The sequence below is a fragment of the Acanthopagrus latus genome, chromosome 21 (genome assembly GCF_904848185.1).
Source record: "Acanthopagrus latus isolate v.2019 chromosome 21, fAcaLat1.1, whole genome shotgun sequence".
Taxonomy (NCBI): domain Eukaryota; kingdom Metazoa; phylum Chordata; class Actinopteri; order Spariformes; family Sparidae; genus Acanthopagrus; species Acanthopagrus latus.
In genome coordinates this window covers 19,585,855-19,613,087 of record NC_051059.1, presented here as the reverse complement: position 1 = coordinate 19,613,087, position 27,233 = coordinate 19,585,855, and the positions used below count along the sequence as shown (strand labels likewise).

At 41.4% G+C, this 27,233-nt stretch overlaps 1 protein-coding gene across 7 annotated transcripts in view; it reads right to left on the bottom strand.

The window, feature by feature from the left end:
- Window positions 1-551: 551 nt before the first annotated feature.
- clcn2a (chloride channel, voltage-sensitive 2a) overlaps window positions 552-27,233 on the bottom strand; it is a 41,116-nt gene continuing 14,434 nt past the window's right edge. Inside the window, exons 2-25 of one of the 7 annotated variants that reach the window (XM_037082687.1) lie at window positions 26,768-26,936; window positions 19,891-20,022; window positions 17,665-17,793; window positions 17,132-17,265; window positions 16,666-16,755; window positions 15,283-15,306; window positions 14,685-14,763; window positions 13,557-13,682; window positions 13,260-13,344; window positions 12,738-12,839; window positions 11,408-11,510; window positions 9,240-9,395; window positions 9,077-9,146; window positions 8,860-8,970; window positions 8,126-8,339; window positions 7,873-8,006; window positions 6,535-6,773; window positions 6,031-6,142; window positions 5,818-5,864; window positions 4,048-4,110; window positions 3,459-3,497; window positions 3,259-3,363; window positions 1,479-1,565; window positions 552-1,327 (exon numbers count right to left, since the gene is read on the bottom strand). In XM_037082687.1, coding sequence (XP_036938582.1) covers window positions 806-1,327; window positions 1,479-1,565; window positions 3,259-3,363; window positions 3,459-3,497; window positions 4,048-4,110; window positions 5,818-5,864; window positions 6,031-6,142; window positions 6,535-6,773; window positions 7,873-8,006; window positions 8,126-8,339; window positions 8,860-8,970; window positions 9,077-9,146; window positions 9,240-9,395; window positions 11,408-11,510; window positions 12,738-12,839; window positions 13,260-13,344; window positions 13,557-13,682; window positions 14,685-14,763; window positions 15,283-15,306; window positions 16,666-16,755; window positions 17,132-17,265; window positions 17,665-17,793; window positions 19,891-20,022; window positions 26,768-26,936 — 3,072 coding nt within the window. In that variant the 3' untranslated portion in view covers window positions 552-805. Of the gene's footprint in view, window positions 1,328-1,478; window positions 1,566-3,258; window positions 3,364-3,458; window positions 3,498-4,047; window positions 4,111-5,817; window positions 5,865-6,030; window positions 6,143-6,534; window positions 6,774-7,872; window positions 8,007-8,125; window positions 8,340-8,859; window positions 8,971-9,076; window positions 9,147-9,239; window positions 9,396-11,407; window positions 11,511-12,737; window positions 12,840-13,259; window positions 13,345-13,556; window positions 13,683-14,684; window positions 14,764-15,282; window positions 15,307-16,665; window positions 16,756-17,131; window positions 17,266-17,664; window positions 17,794-19,890; window positions 20,023-26,767; window positions 26,937-27,233 lie in introns of those variants that run through there. The other 6 variants (XM_037082689.1, XM_037082690.1, XM_037082688.1 and 3 more) reach the window with 6 other exon arrangements.

Below are 27,233 nucleotides of genomic sequence, written 5' to 3'. Positions count from 1 at the left end.
ATTTCCAGGTGACAAAACTAGGTGTTTTTAAGGAGACCTCTGGACACTGAGCAGTTTTTTTTGATGACCAAAACGTGATCTCTTCCAAACCCTTACCAAATGTTTTTGTGCTAAAGGCTAACCAGACCAAAGGCACAGCACTGAAACAAAATAAAGACAATTGTAAATGAAGAAACTCAAAGTTGCAGCATATCCATCATTTTTCACAAAGGTCCATCGCCGTTTCCTGTTTAAGCAATACATTTATGTCTTGTTTTTTATTTTGAGTACTCCACTGCCTTTTTTTATTCCATGACTTTTCCTTACTTGTCAAAGCCTGGCGCCTTCATTACCTACAATGCAACTCACCGTCTGCCTCGAGCAGAGATGAAGAGCTACAGAGGGCTGGTATGCTCTATTCCTTCTAACTCTACAACCCCAGACTTTTAAACATATAGTTTAAATATGCAGCACTACTTCCCAAGACTCTGACATGTAAAATCAGTAAGTTTAGGTCTCCAACAGGAATGAATGAGCCTCAGACAGGAGAGGAAAGTGTTAAGAGACAAATCAACTGTTTCTGTCTTTTCATGGGATTTGTTGACAATACAAAAAAATATCACATAAACAAAACGTCCTTTATCTACACACTTTATCCAGGCATTTGCACAGTAACACGATACTAAATGTCACACTCTCACTCGCTCACTCAGGCCACAACAACGTTAGAAACAGGGGTATCTAGGCTGGACTTGGAGGTGAGAGTGACCCCTACAAATGTAAGAAACATCAGCATTCATGAGGCGACGGTATGGATCCCCTCTGATCATTCCGATTGGTCCTCAGTGTGGACGGGGCTACCCTCACCCTCAGGTTCTGATAGGTCCTTGTTCGAAGACGGACTTCCCTGTTCTTCTTGCTCCATTGTTTGGTCCAGCTCAGGGGTTTGGGCAGGGAGGTCATAGTCACAGGCCAGCTCCGACTCCTCAGTGTGGGAGGGGCTGCAGTCAAAAGTAAACTCCGATTGGTCCTCCGTGAACGAGGGGCTTTCTTGGAGCACCAACTCTGACGACGGACTTGTAGCGTCGCCGGGGCTGGTTTCCAGCTGCAAATTCGTTGTGTCCGAAAAGTTGACAGGGATCTCTTTGTACGGGAGATCGGGTTGTTCCTCCACGTCGGGAGGGTTGGGCTCCCGTGGCAACGAGAGCCCCCTGTGGCGGATGCACAGCTTGTGTAGTTCCGTTACTTCGGACACACTCGTGCTGTTCCCACAGTCACGGAAACTGGCCAACGGAGGGCGCACTTTAACTCCAGTCACTGTCACTGAGCCCTCTATGGCCTTACGCAGCTGGAGATAGAGCCACAGCCAGCAGGAAGAACAAGAGCAGAGCCAATGAAAGTGGAAAGAAAAATAGAGATGAAAAGGATGGATTAATGATTGTTTAAAGAAAATATTCTCATATCAGAAGCATTTATTGTAGGACGACGAGCACGCTCACCTCTTTGAGAGAGACCACTCCGACCAGTCGTCCCATGCTGGTCACGTAGGCGTGATCCAGACCCAGCAGAGAGAAGATAGTGTGGGTCTGTGGAGGAAGAGAGATGGGTCATGGCCTGGATACAGACTCAGGGAGGGGCTTCATTTGCATTTTGGATCAGTGTTATGGAAAATGTCACACCAGGATCAGACCAACATGATATTTTTGCCTTTAGAGATGGTCACTGCGAGGGCAAGCTACACTTCTGACACAGACAAACCGCAAATGTAATCGTATTTTTATGAATGAAACGATTCAAGGTCACTCCGCAATGACTGTCAGCTTTATCTTCCCAGGTGGGAAAATGAGAGCGAGTGTACGTTTTTCCGGCGTGTTGCTGTACCGGCGGGGAGGCTTTAGATGAATTATAGCTCCGTTTACAACACATTAAGTCGGCTGCTTGCTCACTGTCTATGGCTGAAAAACAACCTATATTTTGTGTTAAGTAATGCAAAAAACAACACTCAAAGCTTCAGCATAGTATTTCTCTGACCTTATGATATGATTATAACAAGCACTTCACTTAAAGTATGCTCTGTGTGGGAAGCACACACTCATGCATATCAAATGAGAACAGAACAGCTGATTTCAAGCAGACTGGGTCAATGATGCTGCTTAGACCTGCTCAAAATCTCAAAAATACCAAGGACAGGGACCTTAATTCTTTTTTTTCTATCTCCTTCAGCAAAGGACACACTGGATCAATGAAAGTAAAGACAATAATGACACCACAACATTCCTTGCGGTCCTAATCCAAGTGCAGTCGGTTCCTCTTAGCGCCTCAGCTGTCTTTTCTTAAGTCCTCACGGATTCTCCTTCACATCTTTCCTTCATCTCATAACTTTTTCCATTGAGTTCAGGGAAAAGTGTTAAGGAAAAGTTACAGGAGACAATGTTTTCGACTAACACACCACAGCGAAGGACCCAACAGGGACCCAGCATCAACCTGCAATTTCAGGTGGCTGCAGCTAAACAACTGAAGGGTTGACGTCCCAAACAACATGGTTGAAGTTGTCAAAAAAGACAAGAGAAGGCAAATCATTTCAGACAAACTAGTCTGAATCTCAGGACATTGTGAGGCATCCCAGATGATGTTTCGGTTCCACGATGTCTGCAAGAGCAGTGGTGGAATGTAACTTACTACATTTATTCAAGCACTCTACTTGTAATATTCTACTTTTTACTCCACTACATTTTATCTGATCGGATTTAGATTATAAAAACAAATGTATTGCTTTTTTTCTATTAGTTCCACTTTTAATGATCATGATCTGGTACTTTCCCTTTTCTGAAATCATCATCATGTTATTTTTTATAATGATCACTTTTACATTCCACATAGTATTTCTACACTATGGAATCACTCATTTTAACTCTTCCAAGGATCTGTGTACTTCTTCCAACACTGCATGGAATAAAATAAGTAACCTGACACTCATGTGCGTTCCCGACACACCGCATCAGTTGAGTCAGGCCATCATCAGACTGCTTTTGTGTAGTCTGATTGCGGCATTAGTAAAGTATTGAAAAAAAAGCTACAAAAATGATTATATTTATGTGTCATTAGCTCCATTTCTAGACATTTTTTCACACCACCTCAACATGATAGAAAAATGTTGCATTAAATGTGACACTTCACATTGAATTTTATCCATTAAAATCAGAAGGCTTTTCTTTTTTTTTTTTTCAATGTTTATAAATTGTATTTCACAGTGTTCAATTCTTTCTGGTGATTTTGAACCTTATGTAGAGATGTTTGCTCCACCAGCTGGAAGGGGGCGGGATCAATCTTGCAGTTCTTGAAATCCACCGGCTCGTCAAGCTGCTGCTCCTCCCACTCCGCAATCTGCAACGAGACGGACAACAGGACAGAAAACGTATAAACTCATCTGCATTTCAAACGCTCATTGTCGTATATTTCCTGTCTGGTGCGAGCATCACCTCTGATGGAGTCATGCAATCTTCCACTTCAGTCGAGTCCTAAAAGACAAAACGGAGTCAGACATACATTTTCCTTCTACATATATAAACACAAAGCAAGATTTTACACCAAAACTCCAGTTCGTACACTAAATATACATAGTGTACCAACACATACACAAGGTAACCTGATGAATCACTTATATGTGGAGTTTCTGAGGTAAAGGTGAGGGAAAAGTTTGGTTCATGGGTCAAACGCTTCACCTAAATACCCAGAAACAACAACAGCAATCACAGCATTAACTTTAAGAGTCAACCGCCTTAAAATCAAAACACAAAACAAAGTCTGAAAAAACACAGGATCACACAACCAAACACGCAGAACATCACCAGCAGTTTATTGAGTCAAAGCTGATTAAACATTTCGTCTGAACACTTGACGTTGAAAAGACAATTACACCTCTCTTACACACTTTCTCTCGCTCTCTCTGCAAAGCCACTCTAATGCTTCGGTTGGTGCACCACAAATATTTTGGTCCTGCGCTCACTACGTGCGTGTCGCAAGGCAACGGTTACTAAGCAACAGTCTCTAGGCGGCAGACAATCTTACCGCCATGGAGATCCTCACTCGTTTGGGCTTTCTTTTTTCAGGAGGAGCCGGACCAGCCGGGCTCTTCCAGTCGGGGAGAGAAGGCATCAACACAGCACAACATTAACATAGCATCAGCGAAACTGGACAGTTTTACCCCCTTACATGGTGTCATGGCAACATTGGATCCCAGTCTGACTTCTGCCGGGAGAAGTCCCCGTGATGTGAGCACAATGTTGCTGAAAGGGTATAATTACCACACCACAGATGAAGGTGAGGGCACAAACGCTACACGAGAAGCCCAATGCTCATAAGACATTGGATGGTAGATCCACGGCCAGAATTAAAAGGTTTTTGAACACCTTATATTTTAACATTTTTGTTAAGCACTTTGGGCCTTTATGTTTTCCCTTGAACATCCCCTTCTGTGGCTTTAAGATCATCTCATTCCCTTATATTCCACACTGTCTGACAGTCATATAATATAATATTAAGACAGCTTGTTCCAGCTCTTCATTAAAGCTGTTCTGTAGAAAAGATTCGGAACTGTTCTGCAACAGAGCCGTGGATTTTTGGTGTCCAGGAAAATAACTCAACAGGTAAATTGCCATAAAAATGTTGTTTAAACATTTGTGACCCTTGAGGGGGAATTATAATAACTCTGTTGATCCTTTGATCTTTCATTTGGTGCAGAGACCAAAACTTTCCCCCTTTGAAGGCAAGTGGGCCGCAGGGAGGACCTACGTTGTATTGATAAGATTCAAAATACTAAGAAGGTCCCAATTTCCCTTCACTGACTGACTTCCCAGAAGACGTCACTCCCCCTCCAGTGCCCCTACTGGAGGGATCCTACAGCCTAACTATTTTAAAAGTATTTTTACCTCACAAAAACATAAACACAGCATTAACATAAAAAAATTCAAGTATCTGTCTTCACTTATCAAGACTATCTGCCACGTCATAAGGCCTGATGCGCAGATATTTCCCTGATGATATTTACAGCACAAATAGGCCCATGAAGTTTTGCAGCTGGGTGCAACTCTCAGTTCCCCCTTTGCTGATGCCTAAACAAATTACATAGTTTCTTTTTTGTTTTATGCGACAGCTTTAACAGCCACATGATTCTGAATTCACTCCTCGGTTTCCTTCATTACTAAGTTGCTCATGTCCCTGATAATGTTGCCTTATTACATTTCAAATTGGGCTCCTTCATTAGCATTGGTGGATGACTCAATATTTTAACTGTCCAATTAAAAAGGTGAGTTTTGGTAGTTTAGTTTTGGCTTACGGAAGAAATTTGGGAAACATGAGCTCTATGACCTTTAGGAACATCGGGATCTCTATAATCAGAATAAAATTCTCCGGGTTTGAACAATGTCTGGCTGCACAGCCACAAAGTTTTTAAAGACTGACCCGCCAGTGCGCCAGGAATGTTTAAGAGGTTAAAGATAGACTAAACACACTGCATGACACCATCATGCATTGCATAAAACTTAACCAAAGATGCTAAAATGTAGGATGTTCAAAAAGCGTTTGACTGGCAGTGAATGTGTTTTGTGGTGAGGGGGGCAATGACTCACAGAAGTTTTAAAACAAAAATCCACGACCACAGCGTGAGATCACACAGGAAATCCCTGCTGCCTGTGGGTGGATCCTGCCTGTCAGCAGGAGGAGGAGGAGGAGGAGGAGGAGGACGGTATATGCGTGGACTCAGAGAGAGCACACACACCCACGCATACGATACGCGTCACATTCATACTTGCACCCACACATTTATTACATCCTTCTCACCTCCAGCAGCTCCTTGTCTTGGTCTGCACAGGAGAGAGTCTGAGAGCCTCGGGGAGAAAAAAGGAAGTCAATTTCATTTGAAATGTGATTTTTTTTTTTTTCAATCAGTTTGTTTTTTAGTATCTCATGTCTGTCTGTTTGCATCAGTCTGTGTGTGTGTGTGTGTGTGTGTTTGTGTGTGTGCGTGTCTGTCCGTGTGTGTAATGGACATACTGTTTGGTGTCTCTGTGTCGCTGATGGCGGACACAGTTTTCAAGGCCGATTTCAGAGGAAGCTGAACGTTGGACACCACTGGGCTGAAGGAGGTAGACTCCTCTGTGGAGATCTACATGGAAAATGTATTAACAGACAAAGCCAGACACAAGCGCCCATACACACACACACACACACATATGCACACACACACACACATTCGCAGCAGATCCACAGAAAGGACAAATACGAACGAGCACATGCACATGAACGAACAGACAGCACAGGTAAGGGCACAGACGACAGAGACACAGAGGACACGTGTTAATGGAAATCGAGAACATTTACACAGTTTGTCAACACTTACTCAACCACGAGAGCTGACTTAAAACCTTCATCTGTGCCTTTACCTACTGCTACATGCTTCAAACATGCTGATCCACTTTTACTCTACTGCTACAACCCAACCCCAGCCAGACTTCGCCCCAGCCCCGCCCCGCCGTGGCGCCCCCGGACGCCTCACACCTGTTGCGTGCTCACCAGGAAGCGGACCGCTTGGCGAGTGTTGGAGGAGGCGTTGACGTGGGTGTGGGCGCAGGGGGAGCTGGGTGTGCTGTCGGTGGTCAGGCTGGGCAGGTGATCTTGTGTGCCATTGTCTTGAGCCAGCTGGCGGAGGTACTCGAGCCTCCGCTTGCGGCCCAGCTGAAGAGAGAGCAGAGACTGGAGCTGCAGTCGCTCGATGGAGCCCAGCAGGATCATGGAGTCTGAGGGAGTGCAGAGGAAGAAAACAGGCAATGAGATAACACTCGGGATGCATCCGAAAGTCACACAGGGAAAAGTGGAGGATAAAGTAATCATACCGAATTAAATATAAAAAATAATATGAGGAGGTTGTGTCAGTTTCAGTGAGTCATTTAGACTTCCATATACACACAATCACCAGTATATTATTGGGTATAAAATAACTTAAATTAATGCATTATGATAAACCTGTCCTTTTTAATAATTCTTGTTCCAACTCTTAGAAAAGTAGTTAACTCCAGTTTGTGGTGCTAATGTACGTAAGCGTTGGTAATATCCAGTCTTAACTTACTGGTTTAATTACGGTGGAATAATAGGATGAATCTTCATGAAGGTAGGATTTATTGCAGGATTGTTTCACTAAGCTGAATTAATTCCAGCTACTGTAGGTGTACCCAATGATGTGGCGACATTTTTTTTACATAATCCCATCTGAAGTAATTAAGTCATTTTAGCGGATTTTGGTACAATAAAATGATTTAATCCTTTGTACTCAATTGAGCTGCGCATTGTAATTGTCAAACTGTAAATACCATCCTGTAAGTGTTGACTTTGTTGGTGAGTTTTGTTTGGTTTATGAGTTTCAGAGTGTTTTCACATTGAGTTATTGATGTGCACAGTTATATTTTTTCTTCTTAAAGAGGAAAGTAAAATATGATATAAAAAATATGTTTCTGTCTCAAACGCTGATCTATCTCCTACCTGAAAAAGACTATCGCCTCTTGTTGTACACAGCGGTATTATAAGACAGGACAGGCTGGCTGGTTGGTTAGCATGATGACTTCAGTAGAAATCTGTACAACATCCTGCAGAGTCATCTTTGACCAAACATTGTTTCTTCACTCTCTGTTAATATTTTAAATATTTTTTGAGTGTTTTAAACATTTTTTTTCTTTTTTTCCAAATAAATAAATAAATAAATAACTCCAGTTTCTATTAAATAGCAAAAAAACAACTAAATAAATATATACATCAATTTAAAGACCAATGTCTATTTATATCTCTTTTCAAGAGATACTCCATACCCCTAACATTCACCAACTTCCAAGGAACCCAGCTCACCTCTTGATTCAACCAGGGCCAGAGTTTTGAGCTGACCAGTCAACAGCATCTCCTGCAGCTCTCGATAGGAAGAGTTCAGAGTGATAAAGCGCACATCCCTGACCATGATGTCCTCCACACGGATATTATACTTCCTGAAACATGGAAGAGGGGAGAGAGAATACTGAGCATGAATGAGGAGAGCAGGGTGACGAGGAAAAAAATGAGGAGGGCGAGAGTTATAAAAAATAGAAGTTATAAACAAATAACTCACTCGTGATGGCCCATGCCCAGCTCAGGCAGATATGGAAGTTTCTTGATGCGGATGATGGAGTCGTACAGCGAAGGCTGAAGCGACTGGGCCACGGCATTGGCCAGGATCACAGCGATCATCACAGGTAGGATGTGGGAGATCTGACCCGTCAGCTCAAACACTATGACCGCTGTGGATACAGTGTGGGTGACTGCTCCAGACAACGCTGCAGCACCTGTGTAGGAGGGAAGAGGATTTAGGAAAAATCTTCTCTCTGTCTAGTCTCTCTTAATCCATTCATATACAGCTAATAGTGGAGTGTGGGTTCTAAAAATTAGACTTTTCAATATGTGATGAATTTGTTAAATATGCAAACTGTGTGTTATCAATCAGAGGCGAGTTTACTGCCAGACAGCCGGTCCAAACAAGCTTTTCTCCAGGATGTCACTCTAATTCATTACATTTAACGCCATCCTGTCACACTAACCAGTGAGTCACGACCGGAGCAATTTTGTGTCCAACGATTTTATTTTTTCACCCTCAATTTTCATCAGTCACCTTCTCTAAGCTGGGATGAAGTGATAAAAACGACTGCAGCTTTGCAGCGGTGTCAATTTCAATCACACAGCAGAGAGGGGAAGTGAAGAGTGGCCTGAAAATTGGTTATCGAGGCAAATTAGGTACAAGATGGTGAATTTAAGTACAGTGCTTGAAAAAAAAAAAAAAAAAGAAGAAGTAGATTCAGAGCCACTCACCAACTACAGCATAACCACCAGGAACTATGGGATACACGCTGCCGTCAGCATGTATGCCATCAGGAAACATGGCTGCCATGATCTCTCCGACAAGTCTGCCAAATCCTGCGCCTGTCAGTCACACACAGATACAGCACTGAGTTATTTCCAGGCCTTCTTACTCACTTAAAAAAAAACAACCAAACAAAAAAAAACCAGACATATTTAGAAAATTCACCAATTAGAAAAACTGGCATGAAGGCCCCGCAGGGAACAGGCATGGTGGTAGCCACAGCAGACATCCAAAACTGAAAGGGAGAGATGAGAAGTGTGTGACACGTCTTTAACACATCTTTCAAATAGCTCACATTGTAAAGGCCTACAGTTTGTGTAAAGCTTACCTTCATGATAATGAAGAGGATGAGTGTGATGAAGACGTTGACCTGGGGGTGCTTCCAGGCGTGGTGGTGGCTGATGTAGTCGAACTCTTCCGCCACGCCCTGACGGCACCACGTGCGGTTGTCGAACAGAGCGACCAGAGACTCGTGCTGCGTCAGCTGATGTGGTCGAAACAAGAGAAATAGTTACAGCACCTGAATGTCTCTTCCTATGTCCTCAGACCTGACAGACAAGTTTAATCGGCTTAGACACAAGGTCGAAGCAGAGGCGACATTGACTGAAAATGCTGCGTATCCTTCTTTCTTTACTGGTTCATATGTGATAACTTTTATTTGTATTGCTGTCAAGTTTGCCACATTTTATCTTCATCTCGGACTGATGTGCTGCATTTAAAAAAAAATGTTTTTATTGGCAATCAGATACAAAAAAAAAAAATCAAACAAAACGTTGTAATTATAAAATTATTATATGATATATTTACTTTTACTGAAGTATGACCAGGCTAGGATAATGACAGAATGTACATGTAATGGGGTTACCTAATTAGGATACAGCTCAAAGGTAACTGTATTCTGTTACAGGAAAAATAAAAAGATGACTTCATTTGCACTGTTGGATTCCAATTTTTGCCGTTGGAAACGTAGCTAGTTTACAAGCAAGACAACAAGTTATGTTTATGGGCAGCAGACTGCCCCCTGGCTACCCAGAGGCTAAATCAAAGCTAGAGTAGATTGATATCAACCCGTCAGTGTAGAGAAGAACAGATTTTTGCAGCAGAAGAATTCAGCTTTCTTGGTTGATACAGTAGCACACACTGGAGAATATATTCTTTTAATTACAATTACCATTAACACTGATTGGACATCCACATAAAGATTAGCAAAACTTCCTTTAATGATAGCATTAATCATACTGAGTGGAGTTTAATCTTTCTTGCGGAGTCAAATCTATTTTGTAATGTGTTCACTGGACTCCATTCATACTCCATTTTTTAAACTGGAAATTTGGGGTGTTAATTACTTTTAAATTCTTGATTTTCTAAAGTGGAAAGAAATCTGGCAGCAGTGAGGGAAAAAAAATATGGCAAGATTTTCCTCAATAGGAGGAGGAAACTGTACAGATTGTAAAGCCCACTGAGGCGACATGATTGTGATTCTGGGCTGATTCGATTAGGGTGAAATCATTCCACCTGCCAGAATAAAACTCCACTTGTTTCAAGTAGTTTCAAGAAAACAATGTGACTTTTCTGATGTCAGTGTAGCAACATCATTTATTCTCCATGCAGAGAGTCACTGTCTGAACACGAGGACACCAGAGACATTGCTTTCTTGTTTTCAGAGGCTCAAAAAGAAACTGAACAGTTTGTTACAGAACATAAAGACTGTATGCTCTGCATTTCTGCCTAAAAACACTCAAACTATATTTCACTTGATTGCGTCAGCTGTTAAACTTTTTTAATTGGCAGGATGACGTATCTACCGGCATCTGAATCAGCAGCTTACTTCTAGGTTTCATTTTTGGACATTACTACAGTACTGGATCTGCAAGTTTTGTATTTTAGAGCAGCAAAATGTAGCCAATTAATTGATTAGTCGATTTTGATAACTGCTTAATCGTTTCAGTTATATTTTAAGCAGAAAATGTTATTTGCAGGCTCCATGTTCTTAAATGTGAGGATTTTCTGATGATAAATGAAGCACATTTGGGTTTTGGACAATTTGAAGATGCCATTTTGAGCTCTGGGAAATTGTTATGATAATTATCCCCAAAATTTTGACATGTTATAGGCTAATTAACTAATTGAAAAAATTATCACCAGATACATAAATAATGACTATAATCATTACTATGAAAAAAAAATGACCAAATGATTCTAACACTATAACTGTAAACACTACTTTTCTGCTGGTTGATGCTGTGGAAAGTATGAGGGGGAAAAAAAGAAAATACTGTTTGTTAATGTTTTTAATGCTCCATCATCTCCACACATGGTCTTTGGCTGAGGGAACCATATCACGCCACATGACCGCTTTTGAACAGTTTCAGAGGAGCACAAAATGACTCACTCCATGACATCGACTCACACTTCATCTAAAATCACCATCAATCTTCCCCTAACAGTGGAGGCATGCTTTCATACTGTCAGTAGAGTGTAAAAGCATTTTCTCACCTGTCCAGCCATGAACTGCCCGAAGCCCGGAGGGAACGTGAGCGTGGAGACCAGCAGGGTAACGAGTGCGGGATACACCAGGCGCCTGACAGGAAGAGAGGGACTGCAGGGTCATTAATGGGTGTGCCTGTCACACTGTATGTGCATATTGAATTTCTGGGCACTGAGGAGGGAAGAACTATAAATAGTTCCCTGTAAGGTGTGAAACTGACCCAATTCATGCGAGGATTTCACCCAGATTTCCTCAACACTACATTAACATTGTGACATAAGACTCCAAGTTAATGTTAAATACAAGTTTAGGGGCACTTTGTTTTACTTTTTAAACCTTAAAATAACAGCTTTGAAATCATTTCAATGGTACAGTGTCTTGTAATAGGGTGAAACTTCAGTGAGAGGGTAAGATCACAGCATTGCATACATGTTTACTTCAACAAACGAGTTTTTGGCGCATCACATTGTCATGACGTAATGAGATTTGCTTGAAGTTAGCACATGAATTACATCTGATGAACTGCTTTAAAGAAATGATTTAGCATTTGACAGAATATGCTTACACGCTTTCTTGCAGAGAATATTTGTTTGTTAAATATGAAGCTACAGCTGTCAGCCTGTTAGCTTAGCTTAGCATCAAAATTGGAAACTGGGGGATACAGCCAGCCTGGATCTGTCCGAAGGTGACAAAATCGGCCTCCCAACACCTCCAAAGCTCACAAATTAATTCATTATTTCCTGTTTTGTTTATTCAAACAAAAACTAAAGTGCAATGATGACGAGTATGGGTTTAAAGGGGTTATGTAAAGGTACTGTAATCTCTATGAACAGATGTGTGAATATGAAGAGATGAGATTTTGGCGTCATAGGCGTTTTTGTTTCTGTTTGTAGGGAGGCTGTAGCCCAAGTCATATCAAAAAATCATGTTTGAGTGGGCTTTGGTTGCATGCAGCTAAACATTTCATGTGGCGGGAAAAGGAGGCGGAACTCACTGACCGAAATCCAGTCTCTCTCTGATGATGATTTAGCTTTTAACTAGCTTTTTAAAATGTATCTGGATTCATGTGCAGATAAATTAGGAGCTCTGAACTCCATTTTTGCGTCTCAAGTTGCTAATCTGACTGATGACCGGTGCACAGAGGAGGAAGTCTTGTGGTGCGTCTATTTGATGTTGGAAGTTGCAATTTCTGAGTCCCCGCTTGGAGCTTTCAACTGGAATGCCCCCTTCAGGTCAGATATCTGAATCGGAAGGTCGAATGCGCCTCACCAACGCCAATGTAGTGTTGAGGAAATATTTGCCAAATTGTCAAGGTTGCGCATAACATCAGACACTCACTTCCTCAGCAAGAACTTGTTTATCGTCTTCTGTTTCCTCATGCACTCCACAATCAGCCGGTTCAGATAGACAAACAGGGCACCACCAAAACCACAGGCAATCCTGCAAACAGACAAAGACACACACGTTTGTTCTGTTGAAGGTAAAACAGAAGAGAATTAAAACACAGCTTCACTGCCCCTGGTTTAGACCGTCTGAGGCTCTTTGACAGGAAGCCGACCAAAGTTAATTTATTGCCTTTCTCTATCAAAACATTTTGGCATCAAACAGATCAAATTTGGCACGTGAGGATGTGGATACAGCTTCTACTTCTGATCAGCAGAGTAAGAAGTTAATTTCATGCCTTCTTCATTGAATACAAATCAACCTTCAGACTCTCAAAGGGAATGTGACTTCAGAGAGAGAGAGAGAGAGAGAGAGAGAGAGAGAGGCTGAATGAGAGCTCAGATCTCTTCAGTAAATCAGGGGCCAAACTGCTCTGGGATCAGTTAATGTGGCGTCCGTCCAGAGAGAGCCACTCACCCGAGGATGGCGAATGCTGGCAGCTCCTGAAGGTCAAATGGGAAGTCCAAGCGGAAGCGTGTCTTAAAGAGAGCAGTGATGGTCTCTGAGGAAAAATAGGATTGTTCTCACTGTTTAGACTGTACAGCAACATTACACTGACCTTTGAAAGGGACATGACACAAAACACAAAATGAATATTTATACTGGTATATTGTACTCAGATATAGCATGCTTACAGATACTGAATCACCATCTAGAAAACAGAAATAACACATCAGGAGACTCTTATTGAAACACTGGAATAAGGACTTTTACCTTCCTCCTGGTTCCACACAGCCAACACTCTGAATATGAAGGCACTGAAGGTGGCGGCAAAGAAGCCCCTCCAGTAGTTTCTCACCGCAAAAAACGTTGAAGTGACCTCAATACTGAACAGCACCCCTGCAACACAGAAACAACACACTTATCACTCAGAGGCTTGGTTTAAAAGAGACATGTCCTGGTCAAATATCGTAGAGAGTGCCATTACAGCTATTATTAGTGTTTCCTTAAAAAACAGCTTCAACACATTTAAATATGCTTGTATGCCATAAGAGCTAACAAAACATATTCTAACAACTCACATGCTGCTCATGACTGGTTCCACTCTGCACACATGAATAAAGACTGACGGTGTGAATCTTCGAAACTGAGACTTTGTTGCTCTTGAACAATGTATCCCATCGAGACCATTAATGGTCTCAGGTCAATCTTCTTATCAGATTATCAGATGCCGGCCCAAATAAAATGGAAAAGTTTCATCCTGCGAGGGTATGAATGTACCAGGCGGACTTCATGGCAATTTTACCATCGGATTTTGTTTTTTCTAGAGAGAGGTAACTCAATTCTAAAACATGACTCATTGCTTTTTGTAGAAGTTATTTTGAAGCCACAATGAACAAGAAGTAGTAAACTGCCAAAAAAAAAAAAAAAAAAGGGAACTTCAGTAAATATTGAGAATAACTGAAGCAGAAAACCACAAGTATTTATCAAACCATTTTTTTTGCATGGAAAATATCTTATCTCTACGCAAGCTGTTCTTTTTGCCATGTTTCAGCGTCATATGACATCAACTTGGCAAGCAGCATTTTTTATTTTTTTTTTAAGTGTTGATCAAGTGATATTTTTTGACTTGACAGCAGTGTTACAGAAAAGGTCGCCTCAAACGATGTGAGACATCCTGCCACATGAATAATTGTGTCTGATATAATGTTACATGGCCAACAGTTGCTGAGATACAGAATGTGGCTCCAGGAGTCCAACAGTTAGATGGATGGACCGACCAAGATTGGCACTTGCTCTCTTGCTTGCGGGGTAAATGCTCTCCTCATCTAATTATCTCCCATAATCATCTAACCATAATTAGATAGCATTCAATCAGAGGCTGCAGCCATGTTGTCTTACCTCCAATAGGGGCAGCGAAGCAGCAGCCCACACCCACTGCACAGGCGGCCGACAGCATCTCTGTGTTCCTCAGCTCGTTCTGTCCAACAACAGTCAGATATAGGCACACACACACACACACACACACACACACACACACACACACACACGGAGAGCCGTGCATTCAAGAAAACAAACACACACACACACACACTCAAATCCCAACAGGTGCATAGTGCATGGACGTGCAAATGCCACAAACACACAACACATAACACATTTCTCATGAAAACCCGGTCACCAGCTGTTTACAAATGCAACAGTTTTGCTGTAAAGCTGCTGCCGTACCTTCTCACATTGGATGAGATTACATTTATAAGCCAGGGCCATAATTGAAAAACCCAGGATTGAGTGTTGAAATCATGGAATGAGATGTTTGTATAGAAGCAAAGGCAGCACAGATCGATGCCTCGCTGTGACGGTTCACTGAACAGACTCAAACAGCGCGGACAAAATGGAAAAAAGCATCAATCTATCTCAGCTTCTGAAATGGACAGCATGGATTATTGATGTCGATGGAATTGGCAATAAAGAAACTATCTGACTCGTGCATTCGTACCTTGCTTCCCTCAAAGGGCTCTTCCTTTAGCAGTGAAGGTGAAAAAAAAAACAGAAGACAGACATATGTGTGAGTGCGGTCTGTGTCAGCGTAGAGGTTACCTTGTGTTTCTGCTCCTGGAAGACATCCAGCTCATTATCCAAACCACACAAAATCAAACAAGCAGAGAATGAGCTTCAGCAAACACAGTCTTGATTCCACAGCGAACTGCATTAACATTTCCCCTCAGTGATTATGTTTAACGGTTGCACAGTCGACCCCTGGACTATTTCAGTCTTTTCTAACTGTGCTGACAGGAGTTTTTCTTCCTCCACATCACTGCGGTCTATCTTCCTCCGTACTGATGCCGACGCTGGTGTTGGTGGTGCATGGAGGAGAAGCACCGCACACTGTCCAGTGCAGAAACAGACAGAAGCCCCCGGGGTGTGGTCTCACATGAGTGGAGGTGAGAGTGTGTCTTGGGGAATGGCAGAAAGTCAAGGAAACATCAAAGACTTTTTAAAGACCAGCTGTGATTGTGTGTTGTTCTCGTAGCTTCAAACCTACGGCAACCAGAGAAGATACAAAGATCAAGAAAATCCTCCAGTGTTGCCCATCTGCATTTCATTTGGGCAGCTTTTAGGCCTCAGGTTGACACTGATATTGATGTAAGATAAGCTGTCATTACATTATTTTGTTGTTGTGTTTTTGTTAAATTGGAGGTGTGATGTTGAGATGCCCTGTTTCCAGAATCAGAATAATTCATCTTAACATAAATCATCGGTGGTAAAAATCTTAATTTGTGTTCCTCTAGGTCAACACAGAGAAATAATTTATAGAATGAAATACATTAATGGAGCCCACTTCTCTAGCTTCTTGTAAAAATGGGGCAAAAATTCAATCACTTGACCAAAATTCAATCAAAGATGAAAAACTGAACAACTTGTACAGACAGGTCTAATGCACAATCACCAACTTCTAAAAACAAACACAAATCAACTTAAAAACATTTTTCATTCATAGAGCCTCCAGCCATTGAAACTCATTGCCTTCATACGTTAAAACAAAATCAGAAGCAAATACCGGTTAAAAAAACAAAATCACTCATTACAGCTTAACCATACTTTAATCCAGATATTTGTTTGGATCTGGATCAAACTGTACTCACTCACAGATACCAGGCACATAAATAAGCCTGATTGTTTTCATCAAGATCCATGTATTATCCCCTGAGAAATCAAACAAAAACCCTCCACAACGTGGTCTATTCTGGGCCGAGATCCAATGTCCATTCAAGTTTCGTGGAAATGTAGTTTTTGTGAGAAAGGGTTAGAGACATCTGAATATCCACAAAGCTTTAATCATCGAAAAACAGTGTGTATCTGTGTGTTTGTATGTAGTTACCATTCCTACCATGAAAATCCCCCCAAACAGAGCTGCCATGAATTTGCTCAGGAGAGCAGCGCACAGACTGGCAACGTGAACAAAGGGTCCCTGGGAGAGATGATAGAGAGAGATTAGGATGTTAGCCGACAGGATACGACCGAGAGTGCATTTTATCATGGAGTGGAATATGATGCACTCAAGTTCAGGGGCATTATTCAAAAACGATTAAACCCCGCTCAGAATCAGATTCAAACAACTTTATAACCCCCCCCCAAATGGGAAAGGCAAGTGTTATTAGCAGTAAATCAATTTTTTATTTTTCCAGTCGAGGCTTTAATGAGACTCAAAGAAGCAGGATTATTATATCCTCCCGACAGGAGACTTAAAAAAACTGTCAAGCAGTCCTTCATGAGCAGTTTCTCACAGCCCAGAAGACACTGATGAGGATATAAGAGAGGAGATGAAGGAAGAATAAAGCCTCTACCTCCTTCCCCAGAGGCATCCCACTGCCCAAGGCGCAGGTCAGACCGATGACTTTGGCCACGAACGTCTTAAAGGTCAGATACTCCTTGAGGACCACCCCCCTCAGGATCGTCTTCATCTCAGGAATACCTGAGCCTAGAAAATGAAAAGAGAGAGACGCCAGGTGCGATGATGGAGTGCAGAGAGAAGATGAGTTGAAAGAAAGCAATTACACAGAGAGAGAGAGAGGGATGAAGAGAATAAATGAAGAGCCAATGGGGGGAGAGAGAGGGGTGAGGGGGAAAGGCTGATTGATATTCATATAGTTTTCTGTATGCACATTGCATCAGAGGTATACATTATAGATTCCCTGACGACGTGACCACTAATTGACATATGGAACACGTCCTTGGGGGCCCTACGGTGCATTATAGAGCGGACGACATCATTCAAACTCAGAAATGTACGGATTTGTGTACATATGTTTCTGGATGAACTGCTTAAATCTGTGTGTGTGTGTGTATGTGTGTGTGTGTGTGTGTGTGTCTCTCTTACCCACAGCCTGAGGCGCCAGTATCTGTGTGAATCCTGCTGAGAAAGTGATGAGCACCACAGGGTAGGTGACCCAGGCGATGTACTGCAGAAGCAGGTTACTGTCCAGACCACCATACATCCAGTTCTGTGCTGCACAGACACACACACGCAACTTCATCTCAGTATAAAACAGTAGAAAACTAAAACCTTTTTAACGACTACATCTCAGATTCAACTGATTCTTCTCCTCTTCATAGCCTCCCTTTGACCTCCGCCCACCTCGGCCATATTCATGAATTTCTCTTCATTTTTAGCAGTTCAGTGGCCTTTTGCTCTTCATTCATCATTTAACTCACTTAGGATCAAATTCACCATATTATGAAACACAACAAAAGGAAGCGCTTCTTGGATATAAGGGAAATGTCAACATCCATAATGCGTTATCGTCTGCCCTTTGTCCACATTACGGCAACATTTTTCTCACTTAAAATCACAGAGGAGGAATGTAAAAAAAAAAAAATGACAGGAAAAAAGTGCTCAGATCTTTCAAAACAAAGCAGTTCAACTTTCTATCATGCAAAAGAGAAATGGAAAAAGTCTGAAGTTAATGACTTTTGTAGAATTTTTGTTACAGGTAATTAAATAGTTTAGCAGCACTGTCTGTGAACATGGACATGCCCACAAGTCCACAGTGACAATGGATGCAACACAGGAATGCAGATTAGGACCCATTTTGCACCCTCAGACTTCTACCTCTTCCCAGGAATGAAGAAGGAGCTAAGCAGTCGCCATTTTTCCTTGATTGCTGCTGTTGACCACTTTTCCAGAGGTCCAAGACTACAACTTCTAGAGTGCAATTATCCATATGCATCATTTTAGCACCTTGTTAAATGCTGATGCAACACTGCATAAATAGAATTTTAATATTGTAGCTACCAGAGTGGAGCAAGTTTTCAAGAAGACATATCATGCTCATTTTCTTTTTCATCTTTTTATTTAGGGTTACTAATGAAGCTCTGGCGAAGGTTCAGACAGGAAGACTACTCTTTCACATGCTCATTCCTCAATCCCCACCAGAGAGCACAATTAAGTGGCGTGTCCCTTCAGGGTTGCCGTAGGGCAAGAGTTGTTGTTTGTGATATGTGGGGAGAGGAAATGAAAAGAGGTATGCTGCTGATCCGTGCACTAACATTACGTCTCCATGACCAGTTTAGTAATTTCTTATTGAACCAGCTCAGTTAGGCTCATGTGAGGTAGTTTTCCACATTAAGGCTTTTTAGAGAGAGAGAGAGAGAGAGAGAGAGAGAGAGAGAGAGAGAGAGAGAGAGAGAGAGAGAGAGAGAGAGAGAGAGAGAGAGAGAGAGAGAGAGAGAGATTTGATGGATATCTCAGCACTTGTTAACTTGAAGTATTTCTGAGCTGCAAGCAAATGACATTTCTCTGCTCGTTCAGCGGTCGACAACACATAAATATGTAGATTAGAACCACTAAATCATGAGTTTGGCTGCATTAATACACAGTGCAGGTGATCACAGGGGAGTAATAGGAGGTTTTACCAGCTGCAGTGTAGCAGAGGAACCACTCAACAGTGTTGCTGTTTGGACGTAAACGGCACTCCTGATACACCAGTGAATGATACCAAGATACCAAGAAGAATTCTCTCTTGTTACCATTTTCTGCTTCTCTTTACTTCATCCTCTGTATTGACTGTACAAACAATACACACAGTGAAAAGCTGCTTCAGTTTGTTCAAATAAACCAATACATTTGTGGGTGTACATTCAATCTTTTTCGGTTATCTCTTAAAGATTGTTCTGTTGAGGGTTAATCAATTCATAAGATTTCTTCCCAGACTTTTTTGCTGTTAAATCGAAAAAAAAATAAAAAATAAATCAGCAACCGCTGTGTTAATTCAAGTGTTAAGAATGGTACATTTGACATGTTGTGGGAGTACAAACTGTATTTATTGATCCTTTAAATATGAATGAAAGCCAGTTTGTCAGCTTCTGTTCAAAATCAATATAACTCGGCAGCAGAATGACGGTCAATCTGTATTCATGTTTTCATATCTACTTTCACATCACACCTGACAATTCATTATAAAGCACTGCCCCTCGTGGATTAATGCTTTTACAACTTGGCTGCCTCTGTGAGGACAGCTCATCATTCACTGTCCGGCAACACTTTGTCTTTGTGACTCTTTCTGTTCTCTCTCTCTTTCTTTCTGGCTCTCTGTCTCTTTCCTACCTTCTTGGCAGAAGGCGATGGCGTAGTCCATGACCCAGCTGACCAGAGCCATGAGCAGCCCCAGCAGGATGAGGAAGATCCAGTCCTCTCCCACCCGCGAGATCAGGAACTTCTGGCAGCGAGACGCACAAACTGAGGACACAGTGACAGAAAGTGGAAACGTCTGAAATAAATGTTCACAGTGTGACGAGAGATATTTGTTGGTGTGAGACTGAAAAGGACCAGCGGTGTCAGAGAGGTAAAAAGAAGTGGATATTTGGCGGCTGAGGAGGCAGGAATAAATGGAAGGAAGACCAACAGCAGGTATATTTCATACCAACCCAATATCATGGTAGTTGACAGAATTTCAGCTTTAGGATTCATGTAGAGGGGCATGAATTCTCCTCTCTTTCTGTGACACTCAAATTAGCTTACTAAAAAAAAAAAGTAAATCTAAAGATTTTTTGCATTTAACTTGAATCACAATCTGGGACTAATTTTTTGTTTTTAGTATCTTGAGGTTGTTTTTCTACATATCCATTGCAGCATTTTTTTCTTTCTCACGGAATAATGCATGGATCTTGATTAAAAAAAAAAAAGAATCTGCAGTATCTAGGTGGCTGCTATCTATGAGTGAGTAGATTCTAGATGTGGAGAGCTTACAGTCAGGCAGTTATGGGTGGTTTAAAATGTAGAGTGACACAGAGCTGTAGGCTTTGATTTTAGATTGGGCTCGACTGAAATAAAGGGGACTTTGTCATGATGTCGGTCATTTATGTGATATAACATTCATATTTTGTTCAGTGGTAGATGATTTTGTCCCCAACGTACACTTATAGTGCAATGTTGAACATGAGGAGTGCTTTAAAGTCGCTCTTCGCTCAGTAATGTGGAGTGTTTATTGACCTTCACACAAGAACACTTGAAGGCTGCTTGCAAATTAATCTGCTGTGGAGGGTAAGTTTCTCTGTGCTCACCTTAAATGACAGTTCGACACACACTAATGTTGGCAGCAGACATCATTTTAAGGATTCTTAATGACGTATCAGTTATTTTGTATTTGAAAACCACATCTGGCACGAGTTACTATTAAAAGAGAGGAACTTTTTTAACAATTTGAAACAAGTCTGGAGAGGATCTTTAAAGAGGTGAAGGACATAGTTTTCACCCTCGAATGCCAAAATTTATATCTTTCTGGAGGTTTGTTTCAGCTCTGTGGTGCGTCATTACTCCGCGCTGCTGCCAGATTACAGTTTTTAACTGGTGAAATTGTATAAAAATCACTTCCTGGTGATATCTGAGAAAATATTGTTACACTGGTCTAATCTGGGGGAAATAAAAGCATCAAACAACTGGTTTTTATGCCAGTACATGAATCATCGGACAAATAAGACCCTCATGCTGTGTGAATTAAAGAATTATAAACTGAAGCAGGTTATGATGAATGTGTTGGGAGCGAGAGCGTCTCCTTATCTTCACCCCACCTTAAACATGAGAACACAGAGACAAAAACAAAGCCAGGTCACGGTTATAAATTCTACCATTACATTATAATCTATAACTCTGAGCTGGGTCAGCTAAAAGAAGCATCACTGGACTCATTTCTTTCTCTCTTGTCTGCGGACATTGCCAAAGCCCGGAATTCACTTCAACATCCAGAGCATTCATAGATGTGCCCGTCCCTCGAGGAGCTCAACATGTGCCACTAACACATTTACCAGATCCATATTTTATGAAAAAACGCTGCAGTCGTCACACACACTCGTACACTGCAGTGACATTGGCCACTGGTAAAGCAGTCGCATTTCAGGAGTAACCAGGAGATCAACACGTGTGGAGAGAGAGAGGAAGCACAGGTTGGTGATTATATCCGTTTCTCTTTTTGTCCATGAAAAGACAAAACACAACAATGACTTACACCTACTAATACAAACACATCAGTGACTCATGCCACTGCACTTCTAGACATTTACTTTCTCTTCATTTTCATCATCCAGTATCTGTTTCTGCAGCAGTTAAATATTCTCAGTGGATATTGTTCAGCTAAGTATCAACATTTTTGCAGGTTGCCAGATCATTTTTAAAAACACTCCCTCCTTCCTCGAAGATATCCTAAAATTATTTTTAGGTAGACGTTGTTGCTCTCACACAGACACGTTCTTATGGTGACACGGTTTGTGTGCATGGGCACGCTGTCTGGATGGCACATGAGAGTTTGGGGGATAATTCTGGTCTAGTGAATGCAAAAATACATCCAGTCCAGTTTTGCCAGCTGCTATTTTCTCCTCAAACTGCTGCGGGAGACGAGGAGTGGAGAGCAGTATAATAAAACTGGATCCAAACATTAAACAGAAAGTTCAAACACTGCAGAAGGCCTGTTTGTAGGGTTGGCCTTATCTTCTCCTTTAAACCAGCTATAATCAATATGTTCATAGTAACAATGTGTCAAATAACAAAGTGAAAGGTACCAGTGAACTGACAGATAATTAATCTGCAGCTGTCCTGGGACTTACAGTGAGTTTTTACTTATTGTTTAGCTGTCCAGCTTGCTTCTGAAAACTGAAAAGTAATTACATTTTCTCTCAGGGAAAAAAGTTATTAACACGTATCTTTGAGAAGCTTAAGGGGTCAAAACTCTGGCATTTTGCTTAATAAATGTCTTCAGCTGCTGATTCATTTTCTTTCGATCATCCAGCTGGTTGATCAACTAACTGTTGAAACTCTTGTGACATGGGCACTAACGTACATTTTGAGTGCATTTTCAAGGAAACTTTGCTTGTCGATGGTATATTCTTTCTACGATTTATCAATTCTGTGACTCTGCTGCTTGTGCAATATATTTCTATTCATGGGGAAAAAAGTCATACTGCCCCCGTCATGATCGTGTTCACAAACTGCTCTCCTTGTTTGAATGACCTTGCTAGACATAATAACGGTGCCATAAATTGCATCAGTCTTTCTGGTGCAGGATTCAGGTCACGGTTTCCCGAGGGAGGCGGGGCAACAACTGAGTGTATGACGGGACAAGCTGCCCTGCAGACAGGCCACCTGCTGGATGGAGGGTTGCCAACAGATGACGGATACGTGCACATGGGAAACACACCCTCATGTTCTGACACGCCCATCACACAGTGGAAACACAGCAAGTTAAAGGGACAGTTCACCCAAAAATTGAAAAGGCATACTGTTCCTCTTACCTGTAGTGCTATTCATCCATCTGGATTGTTTTGGTGTGAGTTGCTGAGTTTCAGAGATAATCTATAATCTCTGAAAAGAAGCATTTTTTATAATTGCAGTATATCGGACAACATGGACACGGATGCTGATATATTAGAGAGGCTCAACGAGCAATCTAAGCTAATTAAGCTAGCCAACGTAATAGCAACATTACATACCGGGCTGTCATGAGCACAAACTTCTCATCCATAAGTAGATGCATGCATGCATTGATACAGTTTCTGGAAAGATAAATTGATATCAACATCTAATTTTTGGTACTTTAAGCACCATAATCCGAGCGCCATATAGTTTTTTCATCATCCTTAAAACTCATACCAAAAAAATCTAGATGAAGAAACGGCACATGCAAGAAAAAATAGATGTATTTTTTATTTTAAAAGAGATATATTTGAAAATATCTGTGCAACTTAAACTGCAATATTCGTCACTGGACGTGTATTTTTTTATTTTATTTCACTGGACGTTACATTGTGAGAAGAAGCTGGAAATATTCCCACAGCTTCTCCCTCTTTATTCCTATCTCTCTCACACATGCACACACAAACATGCACACACACACACACATACACACACATCAAGTCTGGCACCTGCACAGCCACATACTTGTGTGTGCATCTTGGCTCGAGCTCACATCCGCAGGCTCAGTGGCGTTCACAGATGTCTTCTCTTGATCCCGTAATAAAAAGAAAAAAAATTCACACCCAACGCCAGACATTTTCTGCACCTCTGCTAGTCCTGCATTGCATCACCTGAAGACAAATAGCTGTAATCAGTAATAATACTAAAAATAAAAGGAGATTTTTCACCTATAAACAGCATATTCAAAGCCACTGAATACAAAGCCCAACACAACATGTGACATAATACATTAATGCCGCTCCCTGGAGTAACTGGTAGACTGTGATCTGTGAGTAACGTCAGCTATAAAACTGCAGAAAGATTCACTCTGTGAGTCAAAATAAACACAGTGAGGCAGTGTATGTTTTTAGCTCTCCATCACGACCGGCAGCAGAGCCTTTGGCAGCGTGTGTAGGCTGCCTTGTTCAAAAGCTGCGGCTCCAGTTACTGATCTGAACCGAGGCACACACTCGTAGTCCATCACCCACAGATATGATGTTCCCACACAGATACATGAGAGGAAAACACTAAAACTCCCACTCCCACCAAATCTGAAGCTTCTTTGCTTACACTTAACAGGACAACAGCAGAACCTGTCCAGCCTGAGCGCCCATCTGAAGACACGGCTAAAAATACAAAACACGTGTCTTGATCTACGAGCACACAACGGCACACAAATCACTCCGGCTGGCTTCTGATCCGAGAATAATTGTTTGAAATGGCTTTTATTACAGCGAGCAAGCGGGGCTGGCCTGATATAGTGTGGCTTTCACCTATGGTGCAATCTATCGGGCTCTAATCAGATCACTAGTCACAAGGGCAAAGAGGCAAAAACAGAACGAGAGAGATGGATCCTGGAAAACAGCCACGTTGGCTCACTCGTACAAGCACGTGTGAAAACAAACGCTCAGCCTTTTCTCACTTTTACTGAGATTATGGAGGACATTTTTAGACTTTCTGTATCGATTTCTGTATCTAAAAAGGCCAGTTCAACCAAATATAGAGTGCAAATAACTGATATTTTTATTAGAAACTCTCTATCTTATTACTGTTTTCATTTTATTTTATTTTCTCTATTAGCTACTATAAAATAATCTCTAGAGGGACTACAGGGCATTTGACTGCACATTGTATCACTGTGTATGTGACAAATAAAGATCCTTGAATCTTGAGTTTTCTTCCCAATTAATCATTTGGTGCATATCAGGGGCTTATACACACTTTGAGTCAGAATTGAGACAACATGTCTCATAATTTGGGGAATGTAAACTGGAAATATAAAAGATCAGTAAATTACACTGTGGGCTAAAACATTAGCCACATGTTTATGACCTGTTTTTGTAGCCTCTTTTGTTTACATTTTGGCAACTCAACATGTTGCAGAATTGCAGAATTAGCCACTACCAGTTCTTGGATGCAATGTATCCATAAATGTACAGACAACTTTCACTGGATTAATTTGATAGTGAAGGAAATTTACAGACATGGTAATTCTCAAGCAGGTTCTGCATTATGAAGTGAATCTTTTTAAAATGATTTTTCTAATGGATTTGACAGTCTAAAAGCTAAAAAATCAATATGTCCCATAATCTAGGGGATGAAAACAGGTACAATAAATATCACCATGGATTGGACTGTGGGATAAAACTTGAGCCCTATGTTTTAAACCTATTTTTGTTTAGACTGCGGCAAATTTACACCACTTAAAATATGCTGAATAAGCTACTACCAGTCGCTGAATGCAATGTAGCCATGTATGTACAGACAACTACCACTGGATTTCTTTGATACTAAAGAAAACCAAAAAATTCAATAATTCCCACAATAGTTTGCTATCATAAAGCACTAATAAAATCAGGACATTCTCACATTGAAAGAGCTGCAACTGGTGATCTTTTGGCATTTTTGCTCAATTAAGCAAGTGATCACAGTCTAATTTCAATTTGTTCTCTTTATATGGACTAATCAACCAATTAATTAAAACTGCACATTTCAGTTCTAAGGAAAATAGCACACACTCAACATTTCTGTTCAATCTGTCCTAGTACTATATAACCAGGCAGTAGCTTCTGTGTTATTTCATCTGCTTATTAAATATACATCTCTAAGTCACATCCATCATGTCAATGAAACACAAGGGAGGAGGATTTCCTTTGTGGAGCTCACAGAATTTAAAAATGACATTGAAACATGTCTTTCCAAAAAACCAATGTCCTTGTTATTGAAGATAATCCCAAGACATGAGTGTAAATGCTATGAGTTTAAAAAAAATAAAAAATCTTTTTGCATATAGTCAGGACTAATTCTGCAGCAGAGAGTTGTTCTTATGTTTCAATTTGGGTGAACTGACCCTTTAATAAGCGCATCGCTGCTCTGCTGACTGAAAATCTGCTTTGATCGATTGAATTAAGGTTTAAATGAAGTTCAAAATAAAAATATGCACACACACACACACACACACACACACACACACACACACACACACACACACACACACGTCCATCAATTCATTGTTGCTTACACGAATCTGAAGTGAAGCTCTCCACTGGTGCCACTCCCTTATCTGCAGTCATCTGAGATGACTAGACTTAAAATAATCTGACAGTTCAGATCAGAGTTCTCTTCACACAAACAAAAGTACACACACGCATACACACGCACAGACACACACACACACGCACACAGTTGTGTAAACGGTGGGCCACTGGCAGCCAGCAGAGGGGGCTTACTTTGTCTGACATTGAGACAGCCCTTTTTGGCTGGAGGTCATTGCTCTGATCAGTCACATTTAATCGTGTTCACATCCTCTCCTGCTCCCTTGTGTCAAGTAGCCGCTCTGCTGTACTTTAAGAAGTCAATGTTTTCACACAGCTATCTCACTCGGCTGAAGCACACACACAGACACACACACTAGATCCACTTTGTTTATGAGCACTTAAAACACTGCTTTGGTCTGACCTTCACAGCGTGTCGGAGCTCAACACTACCTGCGCGCTTTGTCTCGGCAAACAGGCTCTTTTGCTGCATGATCATCACTTACGATGGCACTTTGCACAGGGGTCTTTCTCATACTCGAGCAGATCTGCAGCACGACTACGAACGCTGGTGTTCCTCCGCAGTCCTCCACCATCCCGCACTCCTCCATCCCGTAGGCGGGCCGCTTCCTCCTTGGCATACACACCCAGCTCCTGGGTGTACCGCCCATACATCTGTGTTTTTGAAAGACAGAAAAAGAAAGCTTTTATACAGGTGGTGCAAGTGGGAGGCAGTGAAAGAAGTGTCAAAGTGATGCAGCAGGTTTTTCACTTAAAAGATGTATACAGTATCAGGTCACAGTAAACAGGGACAGGTGTCAGAATATTCACTGCCTGCAGCACCACACTGTTCACAGCTCGTCTGTAGCCTCTTTTAGAAGGAAAAAAAAAAACACCCCACTCAGCTTTGACTCAACAGTCGCGTAATGACTTCTTTTCAGACAGATGAGCAGACAATAAGCTCAACCTGTC